We start from the raw sequence: 12,807 nt of genomic DNA on the forward strand, positions 1-12,807 counted from the left end.
TGCTCTGGATCAGATATGGAAATTGGTAAGGGGATGTTCCTCACCACTGTGGCAACTCAGGCCTGAGGCCACCAAATTGCCTGTCAGTTACACCAATCAAGAGGACTTTATTAAGCTGCCTATTTATTTCTGTCCCAGGTACATCCTAATCAATTATTGCCATATCTTCGAGCTAAGCCATTGGAATGTTCGTTCTGACTCTACTGTTGTGATGATAGCTATGGCCACACTGTCACTGGCATGTAGGTACCTCTGCAGCCTGTGACACTTTCCTTGTCACTGAAGGGGCCACTTCAGAGACAGCTTCCTCTCCCCATCATCCCCAGCATACAGGAAGTAGCCACTAAGCACTTTTCCAAGCATGTTGGTAGTCTTATCAAACAGTGAGGGAATGGCCAAATGGGTCACACATGGTAAAACCCCCAACCTTACTAGCTCTATAAGTCTTGTGATTCTCACCAACGTGTTATTCCAATGCCTTTCTGATTTCATCATATTTTAATCAAGGCTGTAAGTCCAGGTTCGGTTAGACAACTGACAAACCATTAAGCCACTCCTCACTGGGGAATGCCATCCTCAACTCAAGAATTTCTGGTACGTTATACATCTATCGATAACCTCAGTTCATTCTACAAATGTTTTCATCCTGCTTTGGTTAGTCTCCTGAGAATCTATGATTATGTGTTACTCCAGACCAAAACCTGCCAAATCCTGCCACTGTCCACCACCTCCCACCAGGACAGTTTCCCTGGAGCATGCCATGCAATTCTCCTGGATGCGTCGGCACAGAGAGGAGCAGCATGGGAAGGGCCAGCCTCCCTTTGCAGGGTAGCTACCTCGGCTAAACTCGTAAGAGTCTATGTAACCAAGGCCTATGACACCCGATAAAAGAGGGGGGCCTGCTTTACCTGACCAGGCAAGGTCAACAGGATTGAGAGATTCAGGTTATCAAATGCAGCCAAATGTACTCAATACTCACAATGCAGTTCTTGTATCCTTGTTTCACAACCAATATGACAACATTTGCCTAGAAAACTCTCGAGGTTGTGAACTTAAGTTTTAGCTCCCACAGGAATAAACTTTGGATCTCGTTTGGAGGCATTTCTGGTCTGCAACTACGAAGCACTTGAGAGACTCTTGCGGCAGTCGTAGAGGTGCCTTGTCCTACCCTGAACCAAGAACTGAAGGCGGGAGCTACGTCCCAGCACTCTGGAGTGCAAGCAGGAGAAGCCTTGTCACTGTCCTTGAGATCCTCATTGCATCACGATGCTACAGTGCGGCAGCCTGCCACCTGCCAAGTGGTCGCCTATAATTCCAGTTCCATTCTAGATGACTTAGCTATGTGCCTTGTGAAAATATTACTGCATTTCCCATAAATTACGGCTCCCTGTAAACTCAACTAAGGCACGCAACTAATTCCATATAATCTTTGGAACCATTTCTTGATCATGTTTAGTGCTGCACACATGCTGAGTTACATGTATGAAATTCAATGTATGAAACAGACACCATTCAAGGTACCTCAAACATACACATAGGCATTCTCTCTCTCTCTCTCTCTCTCTCTCTCTCTCTCTCTCTCTCTCTCTCTCTCTCTGAATTAAATGCTCTTACAATTATTAGTAACTTGGAAACATGAAGGTCAGAAAATCTCCTTTAGCTTTGACTCTGACTTCAAATGTGCATGACTAAGTCTGCCGTGTCTGCTGTTACCATAACTGTCTGCATCCACAACATTGATGTAGGCAGCAGAACACACAGGCCAGTTATTGCCAATTTGTCCTGAAGAGACCATGTTTTATCTGTACCATGAGAAGATGCACCTGCGTCCTCTGCCTTCTTAAAATTTCAACTGATTACCTTGTGCTGACAAAAGCTGAAGTTGTCAGAGAAACACAAAGGAATCTAAGGAATGTAAATTTAGCTTTCCAGTCTCTGCTATGCTGAGGGAAAGCAGAGAGAGCTCATTTTGTGCCAGTAAATGTCTAGCACACTAACAAAGATGGAGCTAGAATTACGATGTAATCAGTCGTTAGGACAGACCTCCAGGATGAGGTCTCTACTGTAAGAAATCTGTTCCTCAAACTCATCTGCTTGCTCTTTTGCTCCAAGCCCCAGGATATTTTCTTAGTGCAGAAAACATCATAATTCTTCAAGCCAAACCACAGTTTCCCGTCCCCTGCCCCCCCTCAAACACAAAGTTGAAGAGGTTACTTTCTCTTTTGTGATCATGGGACGTCTTTAAAAACTTTCCTAATTTGAACGGAAATTAGAGAAACGTGAAATCTAGGGATGTAGTTCAAGGGTAGAAATCTTGCCTAGCATGCATGAGGCCTTAGTTTGATACCCATCACTGGGAGAGAATATATATATATGAAAGCATGTATGAAGAGCTAATGCTCTTAACTATATAATATGCCTGTGGAATGTGCTGTCCAGGATGCCCAGATTAAGGACATCAGAACATAAGCCACAAGGTGGGGCACAACTTGTTAGCATAATGCTTCCGTATCATGCAAGACTCACCATCTACCCACACTCCCTCATTTCCAAATAGCTAGGTAATCATTATTCTTGAAGGACTGGTTCGTAGGATCCTTTCCTTACAGGGAGGAGAGACTCGGTTAAAACTAATGTATCACAGGTGACAAAGGAGTTCTAGCCAGTTTCCCTTCACCCCCTGGCAAACACAAAGCAAGGAATTTTAAACTAAGCAGAGGAACAAAGAACTGAAAAGCAAGGAGGGGAGCAGGGGAGTTCAGATGGTTGAGGAGAGACTGTAAGGAGGAAAGAGCTGAGACAATAGCTTAGCTGTATCCAAAATATGTGTAATAAACTGGAAAAAAAGCAAAACCATCAACACTGGTAAGCCCCAGAATATTAAAAATCTGTCTTCATTTATTAGGAAAATCCCTTTATGCTGTCAGACATAAGCACAAGTGACAGACCACCTCAGTCTGTCACCGTCTGCATCCTGTCTCCTGTGTAGGCCTCATTCACACAATCATCTCAGATATGGGAGACACACACCAGCCTGGCAGGCAGCCTGGGGCCTGCGAAAGCTCCAGGAGCAAGCCAATGGCTCTGCTAACCATGGCTTTTATTTCAAGCTGGGGAACCCAGGGGCACAAGTAAGCAACATTGCCACCAAGTGCCACCCAAGGAACAGCTATATGACTCCGTTATGTCTGGCTTCTTTCTTTCTGCTCTTCAGGAGATAGAGCTGGAAAATTACTGAAAGCCCTAAAAGTCTCATGACTATCCACCTGCATCAGCCTTTTAGGACTCCTTCTGAGGGCACTGTGGCTCTCGATCCCTCCCTGAGCAGCAGCCCTCGGCCACAGACAACAGAAGTCACTAGCAAGGGCCGTGACACTGGCAGAGTCCACGTTTCGAGATGTGAACCTTTCGAATGTTCGGATGCCTGCAGTGTGGAATGGAAGAATCAATGAATTAGTAATGCTGAAGCCGAAACCAGCAGCTAGTCAGTGTCTCTACAGATACAAGAGCACAGGAAGAAAAAGAAAATGAAAAAAAGCTACAGTCGAAAGCTGGCTGTTTCAGGTGTTTATAGTCAAGTATTTGAATGTGTAAATATAGTCAAGTATTTGAATGTGTAAATATTTAATAATTCCCTATTTTCTACTTAGAAAGATATTTTCATGAAAGAAATTTTAATACTTAGGAGGTGCAAGCCTCGTTCACTGGGCGTCAGCAGCAAGGCCTATGACTGTTCTGTGATGATTCAGAAACTGTCAAAGCTATTAAGAAGGGCTGTCATTTCAGCATCTAAAGTCATCTTCCATAAACTTACAATAAGGACTAAGAGATTTTTTAGCATGATTATGTTTCATGTCTAAAAACAAATAGCACTAATTTTTAATTTTAAAAAGATGTGACCATAAAAACAACTTCTTAGTTCTACTGTGCTCCTGTAATCCCAGGGTTCTGGAGGGAGAGTGGATGCGGAGCTCATGGCCGACCTGAGCTACACAGCAGCACCCTGCCTCAAAAATAAACGAATACATACAAAAATAATAAACTGTGACCAAGATCTGGTCTCACTGTTTTTCTGTGTAAGAAGTTGGCAACAGAAAATAAATTAGAACAGAAACAAATAAACTGCTTAACAAAAAGAATCACTTTTCCCACATCAGTAGTAGATTTATTGTGCTGAAATCTGAGAGCAGGGAACGAAGGGGTCTGGGAAGCCAGTACAGAATGTTCACAAAGATTCACACATCTCTAATCATTACACACTGGCGAGAAACAAAGTGTTGAGCCTCTGAGACCGCACTGTTACTGTATGTGTTGCTAATTTTCTGCAAGGTTCATGACTGCATGCCTTCGGGGAAAATGTAACCTCAATGCACAATAAATATAGTTTACAAAATATTCAGAAAGTCTGTACACACAGCAGACATCCTACACATGCAGTTTTGACAAGTTGGAAGGTTTAGAAATATTCATGCGATTTTTTTGTCACATTTTTTTTCTTTCCATATGATCCCTCTGTGACATCCCAACAAATTAATCTATATAAAAACCATGTGGAACAACGTCTCTTCCGCAGCTTTTCAGCTGTTCGCTTCTATTTCATGAAATCCGTCTTTTTTCCAGTTGTTCGTTTCTGTTACATCTTTTGTAAACACCGAATTTGACTTGAGAGACCCGGCTCGGTCACCCATTTCTCTCGTCTTGCATTAACAAGTAACACCTTGTAACAGCAAGCACTGATATACCGATCAGTAGCACCAAGGAGTCAAGATATTGCACCAAAATGCATTTATACTTCATTTCTAGTTATAAAGAAGGTTTCTGCAACGTAGTCACAAGGGAAGTAAGCGTCACTCAAAGTTAGACACATTGAAAGAGATGGGTAACATCGCAGAAATGCTTGCTGTGTGCTATTCATAAATGAAATAATAAAAAAAAAGCAAGTTTGAAAGTTAAAATTAAATTTTACATTAGAGGACTCCTTGATTTTTTTAAGTAAAATTTATTTCATTTTGTTGTATTTAAATGTTCTTTCCAACAGAAGAGGTAGGTGTATGTCCACATATGAAAAATCAGCAACAGCCACAAATCAAAACAAGGAAAGCCTGATAAAATCAATATATACCCTTAGAGTTCTAACTGCATGTAAATGTGACTACCGTAGATGTTACTAACAAAGATATCAGTTGTTTCAATCATTCAATAATCTTGATCCTCATAATACATTTCTGCTAATAATAGGAGTATTCAAAGGCTACCTTCCTTCCTCATCACAAAAATAAAAAAAAAATTGTTTCCCACAGTGATTTGTGCCGTACGTCATGGTGGCCTTTGGGTCACAAGACAGGATTTTACTGTTATTCTTTCTTATTTTTTACCAACACCATCATCATCATCATCAAGCCTCTAAGATTCTACAGAGATTAGCAGAGTTTTCAAATTTAATTACAGCCAAAAGGGAATATTCTGACTATGGGTGGAGAGATCTGACCACAAGGGTCAATAAGTGAATCCAAATTCAAATATATCCACAGTCTATCTCTAGACAAGACAATGTCAGATTTGCAACCAGTGGGGAACTAGTGATTTAGCCAAAAAAATTTTTTTTCATAAAATTGTGTTTCTGTGATCATCTAAAATTCAGACTGAAAAAGGGGTAAATACAAGACAGGTGACATTTTCACCCACTCGACAGGTGAGTATGAACAGGAGGAGGGGCTCCAAGGTCACAGTGGGATTGCTTTGGTCTGGACAATATCAAGGCTAATAAAAAAAATGTTTAAAATAAAAACTTCATAAATAAAACATCTAGGTACCATTTGGAAAGGTGTGCTCAGTCTGAAGGTGCACAGACCACATTTGCCTCTCTCCCCACCCCAGACCCTCTGCTTCTGTTGCCCCTGAAAGTTTCTATGACACAGGAGTTTCCTCACTGTCAGCCGGTTAAGGCCCAGGTCAGTCTACTCTCCTTTTGGCTTTCCGTTTTTCTGGGGTTTCCCATTTTCTAGCACTAGCTGCTTTTCTGACTTGTTCACACCGTTTGCGGAAATACCATTCGCGGCCGTCTTTCCCGCTCTTGACTGCTTGGGCTCCTTGTATGTCCGCGTGTAGAAGTTGAGGAAGAGGAATATGAAGCTGATTGCATAGGCGATCAGAGCCCAGTGCATCCACTTGGGGAAGGGGCAGTCGGTGTAGAGAGACAGTGCTGTGTGCCCAATGGTCACATGGAACTGGACCTGAAAAACAAAAGCAGCAGGACAGGGAACATTTTTAATCAGAGCAGTAAAAGGCTTCCAGTGCGGGTGTCACAGTCTCCTATACAGTGGTGACGAGCCACTATACTGTTTGAAAGTGTGTTACGCTGTTTGAAAGGCCAATAGTCTCTGTCTCTCCCTCCTTGAGATCAGGGCTCCAGTGCACCTGCTTAGCAAGGGCATTCTAGTGGTTTCCATAGATCTCCCACCTATCACTGTGCTTTTGTGTTTGTTTAAAAGTGAGCTGATAGCCATCTGAAGCTGATCCTCTATCTGTCGATTGTCTATCTCCTCATTTGACTGGAGCTCCCAGAGGCAGGGCTCTGGCTTGCTCCCTCGTTCCTGAGTCCCTGGCACAGAATTTGGACATTTGAATACTCACTGAAGGGCATCTGAGGAGAGGGAACAAACAGCCCACAAGAGTAAAGCAACAGTATCTGTAGATCTGTTAGGGTCTTTTTAAATTCCTACATTGTAGACTTTTTTCCTTTACTAGGCTGTCAGCAAGCAGATACATTCACTTCATGCTTTTTCATGAAATTTTTAGGTAGGAACACAAAATAATGAGGTTCGGGGACATTGTCACACAAGCGCATCCCTGTAGCTGGCTCAGCCTCCTTCTCCCCTGCCCACTGGTCTCTTCCTCCCTCTAAATACTCCTCTTTCTTCCCATGTCACAAAAGGATGCTCACTTAAACATGAACTTGAGCCCATCAAGCTGGCTCACTGCCTTCCTCTGGCAGGTAAGGGACAGGCAAGTTCACATCTGAACGAACACCGTTCTTTAAAAACTTATATTCCAATTAAAATCAGTAAATGCAAAAGAATCCCCTTCAATTTTTATGAATTCTCAAGAAGAGAAAATCCAAAGCTTTAAACAAGCTCAAACAGTAAACTTAAATTCTGGTGCACTGGTCACCGAATGGTCTGAGGCACAAGATTACAGGTTCTGTAGTATGAGTAAGGGTTACCGTATTATAAGATCCGTATATGATTTAACTGTTTGGAGAAAATCAGACTCAGAAATTGAAGATCAGGATCCTATCTGATGTAATGGGCAACTATAGTTTCTTTGAAAAAGATAGCATTACCCATATTTCTATTTCATTAAATATTAAGATAATTTGTTCCACATGCACGATCAGTTTATATTAAATTTAACAATTCCCATGGCAAAAATCCAAAGTTTTAGAACTTTTGATTTCACAATGGCTCTTAGAACCTGTAGCACCGAAATAGGGTGTGTATAGGGTGTGATTGAGTATGAGGTAGCTCAAAGACAGCCCGGGGCAAACCCCTACACAAGAGATTAAACTATTTATATGACTTGGGTCCCTTTTCATTTTCTGGGGACCACTTGGCTCTCAATGAGAGGCATGAGTTCTACAGACCATCTCAAGAGCTCCCACAAATTCTAGAAGAAGTTTCTTGGAGCATCTCTTTGCTAATGAGTCCCTCACACCCAGCATTCCCCAAAGGTTGTGTTTCCTGTTTGGTTAGGCAGCTGTGTAGCAACTCAAGGCAGAGAAGGATATTTCTAAATGCGATCTCACTGATAAAAACTGTGTGTACACTATGATTAAAGCATATTAGAATACACTCTGAAGCCTGGAGATTAGCCACCAGCTTGGATTTGCATTTTCAGTTTGATTACAGGCCACACCCAAGTTCTGAACAGCGCTTTGATGCCTGCACTGGATGCAATGAGAAGCCCTACAAGGAGGAGTAGCTGAGAACCATCTGTCTAGAACACAAGAGTTCAAATCCTTGGCTCAGCCCTTCAAGCACAGAGTTTTACAGAACTAGAAAGAGCTCTCAAACCTGTGTTGGATCCTATCCCCCACCCCTACCCTCCCTTGGCTTCGTGCTTTCTTTGCTACACGTATAGGGTCTATTAGCAAGAACCAAAATATGGAGAAACTGGAAATTTACGAAAGAACAAGAACAAAGAAAATAGTAAGTTAGGAAAAAGAAGTCACTCATGGAAAGCATTTTCTAGTCACCTATGAATCTATATACTTTGTGGCGTATTTATATTTAACCATCCTGTCCACGGGTAGTTTTACAGACTTTCTGTCAGAGGGACAGGTTCTGAAACCAATCTTTAGGAGCTTTATAAAACAAGCGGCTATTGCTAGTTCACCCAAGTCAGCCTTGATGCTGCATCTTGCTTATAAAGTAGGTTTTGTGATGGAAAACAATCTAAAACACCTTGGCACTGTACAAATAACAAACTTCAAATATTTTAAATAATTTGGTTTTGGCAACAACCAGAAGTAACTCTTCCAAACATTTAACTCACCAGCTGCAGCATGGTCAGGTATCGCTTCCACCAAAGATATTTCTGGATCCAGGGGCCGAATGCAGTCAGCCCATAGTAGGAGTACATGATCACGTGGATGAAAGAATTCATCTGGGCCCCAAAAAACGCTGTTGAGAAACAAGAGGCAATTGCAAGAAAAGTGATGCTGGGCAGGACGACACTGGGATGGAAAGCGAATGAGTCTACAGTACCGTCTAGGTTAGTCCCAAATCTAAGCTCAGTGATGCTACAGCAGAAGCTTCTCAAATTAAGCTTGACACTTTCCACCATTTAGCTTTGAGGGTTCTTTTTTTTTCTTTTGTTTTGAAATAAGACACATAAATAAAAATGTGTATTGCTAAAATTCAAAGTGTTTGTGAAGCAGTAAATTCTCAAATGGGATACTCCGGCAAGCTTCAGCAAACAGGAAATGACTGCTGCCCCCTGCTTCCCTCTATTTTAATCCTACCTAGCAGTAATTCCTTAGAAAGAGGCTATGGTGCTTTTAAGTGTTTATAGATACTTGTAATACATTATATTATAGTCTCTAGAGATAGCAACGTGCAACCAGTGCTGAAATAAAACTAATTTCTTAGCTTTCTACGTAGTTTTAAACATGACAGCATTACATACATTGAGTGATGAATCCGTTTAGTTTACACAGATCTAGCGATATCCTACTCAGTCAAATGCAATGGAACTTATTTTCTTTAGAATATTCATTAAGTATATACATGGTAATGCATTTTGCCATGATGTAAGCTGTAGGGTCAGTTTATATTTATAATTCTTCTTGAAACTGAGTTTTGCTTCAAATTTCCTAGTAATTCTTTAGTGTGAAATGCTTAGGTTGCAAATAGTGACATAATGCCAGCCTGTGTCCAGAGGAAGGGGCTGTTTGCAGCTCAGCATGCTCACCTCCCTTAGTCTACAGCCATCAGAAAGACCAGACTAGAGGCTAGACTAGATTTGACTAGCGCTATGACGTCTGATCCTCTTCAGCATTAATGAGCTATGTCAAAGTTCACTTAAATGAGAAGCAATGAGGTCATATAAGGTCTGTATCAGAGCCAGAGTAAGCTGAGGGCTTGGACTGAAAATGAGGCATCGTGTCTTAGTTTCTATTGGAACGGAAGTGCCAATCAGTACCGTTCCCCACTTAAGTTAATCTATTGGAAGAGAACTGCCAATCAGTACCTTCGCCACTTAAGTTAATATTGTTTTCTGGCATTTGGGCTTTGTGGTTTGTGCCCATCTTGGGAGAAGTCTTTAGGAGCTCGGTTCTTCCCAGATGAAGAGCTGAAGTTTTAAAGAAGTGGGAGGCACACGAATGGAGATGATTAACCATGAAACCAAACTAAATGCCTCGCTAGAGGCGTTCAGAGAGGCAAGTAGGGTCCTCACCTTGGCCGCCTGCCACCCACTTGATTCCGATCCACCACAGTGTGAACATGGTGCAGTGATGGTACACGTGAAGGAAGGAGACCTGGTTATTCTTCTTCCTCAGGATGAAGAACACGGTGTCCAAATACTCCACTCCTTTTGATACAAAGTACCACCATAAGGCAGCAGCTATCTGTAAGAGAGGAGAGGAAGATCGTCAAACACAAACTCTATTGGGCATCCTCCACTAGGTGCTGACAAATGCAGGACACCACACACAAAATGTACAAGGTGTGCAATCATTCTGTGGCCAGGTGGGTTTGATACCTAACCATGTACCTGCCAGAAAACAAATCTTAGTTTTCTGGGCTTAGAGCCAAGCAGTGGCCACTGCTGGACACAGACTGAGCCGCTATCACACCGCTGTGCTTTGCAGCTTATAGAGAAACCACATCTGTATACACTTGAGGGGTTCCTACAGGGCCTAGGTTTATACAGCAACTAGTCTCCACATATTAACAAATCTTTCCATTCCCTTTAACTGTACAACACGGCATCTAATCACTGTGGCTTGTGTTAGTAAAGTCTTTTAAATGATCACAATTAAACAACAATAACAACCATTTCGTAGGTCACAAATATAATCCTGTTTACACAAGGAAGTCTTTTCTCGGGCTCTAATTAAGAGACCAGATGGTACAAAAAGATTAGGTGACATGCTGGGGGATTAAGGATCCAGCAAGAGGTGACCTCTATATATGTTTTAAATCATTCCACAAGGATCTGATTGTAACAATGAACAAAATATAATGTTTATATAGTAAACATTTTCTAAACATCATATATATATCATATATAAAAATTAAAATATAAGTCAGTTCACAGCTGAAATGTATTTATAAATCTTTCTGTGACAGAGGCTAAGATCCCTTCCCTCAATTTACACCTGCATCTAAGGCCTATAATGTGTCTTTGTTTGTGTGGTTTTTTTTTCCTCTTGAAAAACAAAATTCTTTTTTAAGTGCTGGGATCATAACCGGGGCTTCGGGGCAATTTGAAGTTCTTAATTCTAGAATCAGGGATCACTTAGGATAAGCATTCTCTAACATTACAATTTTAAAAGCTAGAGAAAGAAAAAAGAGAAAGACCAGAAACAAACCAAAGTGTTATATTTAACCAGCCGACAAGCATCTACTTAACCTGAGCAATGCTGCTAGAAACCAGGGAATTAGCTGAAAATCTGCTTGACATCACTTACTCTGTCCACAGCAACACTGTGTTTGATGCCTATGGTTACGTCGCTATAAGATGAAGTGACTGCCCATTTCAGCACGGTAAACTGTAGGACAAAGTCTGCTTTCTCTTCCATGTGGACCTCCAAACTAGCCCAGGTCACACGTAAGGGCATTTCTGCTTAGTTGGTGATCTACACCGGCTGTCTTTGAATGGGACACGTCAAAATGAGGAATGATACCTCATGGTGCACGCAACGCACACAAAAGGAGTCTCGGAGTAAAGTGCTCATTTCCCCCACGTTCTCCCTTAGATGGAGAGATGGGTAGAATGAGACTCTGAACGCAATCGGCTCAATTATCAGAGTTTTCGTCCTACGTAGGTTTTCACGATAGCTCGTTTTTACTGAAAGAGTGCTATTGAGCTTGACTGCACGGATACCCACTCACTGAAGTGGGTGGAGTCTGGGAGTGTCAGCAGAATGGATTCACAACCAGCAGGATGGTAATTTTCCAGCTTTCCCCTAATAATATTAACAGACTGCCTTATCCAAGGGGCGTCCTCCTGGGAGAAGGGAAGTTGGGGCCTCTCTTCCCACTGTGAAAAGGAAGCCAGCTCTCCACTTAGGAGATTTTTTGGCAATGCAGTTATCAGAAGAAAATCTGTTTCATATCCTGTGAATCTGAATGAAGCAACCTTGCTCATTCTCTCAGTCACACCCTGGGTTTTGTTTTCTTAACTGTTTCTTGACATGCGGATCACCTGCCTCCCAGGCCTCACCAGAATGTGAGTGCTTTGCAGGCACAGACTGAATCTATCTTCTCGTTTGTGTGGTCAAGGCCCCGCCACTCTATACATGTAATGCAAAATACACATGCAATGAGCGAAGGAAGCCAATGTGCCAAGCAAACGTAACTTTTCATCAGCCTTTTGGTAGGGAAATTACATAGACATGAAGTACTAGGTACATTAGAACAATTTAGTTATGGTTCTTGGTGAATGTCCATATATCTACCCTAAAATTCATACTAAAAGTATTTTTCTCAATGAATGTTATTACACACATATAGCTTTATTGCATATATATATAAAACATTCATAGAACATACAAAACATGCATTTACATAAACTGGGTTTGTTGAGTATAATTTTTATAGCATCATAGGTACAAGAGATCATTAAAGCCGGGCGGTGGTGGCGCACGCCTTTAATCCCAGCACTCGGGAGGCAGAGACAGGCAGATCTCTGTGAGTTCGAGACCAGCCTGGTCTACAAGAGCTAGTTCCAGGACAGGCTCCAAAAACCACAGAGAAACCCTGTCTCAAAAAACCAAAAAAAAAAAAAAAAAAAGAGAGAGAGATCATTAAATACTTAATAAATTACTATTTCTTTCACTAAAATTGAATGATAATTTTACTAATGTAGGTGACTGGGAAAACAAAATATAGTATTATATATTAGTAGTGATTATTTTTACAAATTTAATAAAGACCAACTTCATACCCGTACAAATTATCTTGTACCTCCTAAACCCTATATAATGAAAATATTTTCCTCAAATAAGTTAAACCTTCTGAGTTTCTATTTTTGACGCAAAAGTTTAAAAACAAAATTGGAGACAGGGTCTCACTATACAGC

The 12,807-nt window shown here is 41.4% G+C and overlaps 1 protein-coding gene across 1 annotated transcript in view; it reads right to left on the bottom strand.

The window, feature by feature from the left end:
• Positions 1-4,153: 4,153 nt before the first annotated feature.
• Positions 4,154-12,807, bottom strand: part of Elovl4 (ELOVL fatty acid elongase 4) — a 30,680-nt gene continuing 22,026 nt past the window's right edge. Inside the window, exons 4-6 of the mRNA XM_057767508.1 lie at positions 9,958-10,129; positions 8,554-8,681; positions 4,154-6,233 (exon numbers count right to left, since the gene is read on the bottom strand). Of these exons, the coding sequence (XP_057623491.1) occupies positions 5,958-6,233; positions 8,554-8,681; positions 9,958-10,129 (576 nt within the window). The 3' untranslated portion in view covers positions 4,154-5,957. The remainder of the gene's footprint in view (positions 6,234-8,553; positions 8,682-9,957; positions 10,130-12,807) is intronic.

Source organism: Chionomys nivalis, chromosome 4 (genome assembly GCF_950005125.1).
Source record: "Chionomys nivalis chromosome 4, mChiNiv1.1, whole genome shotgun sequence".
Classification (NCBI taxonomy): domain Eukaryota; kingdom Metazoa; phylum Chordata; class Mammalia; order Rodentia; family Cricetidae; genus Chionomys; species Chionomys nivalis.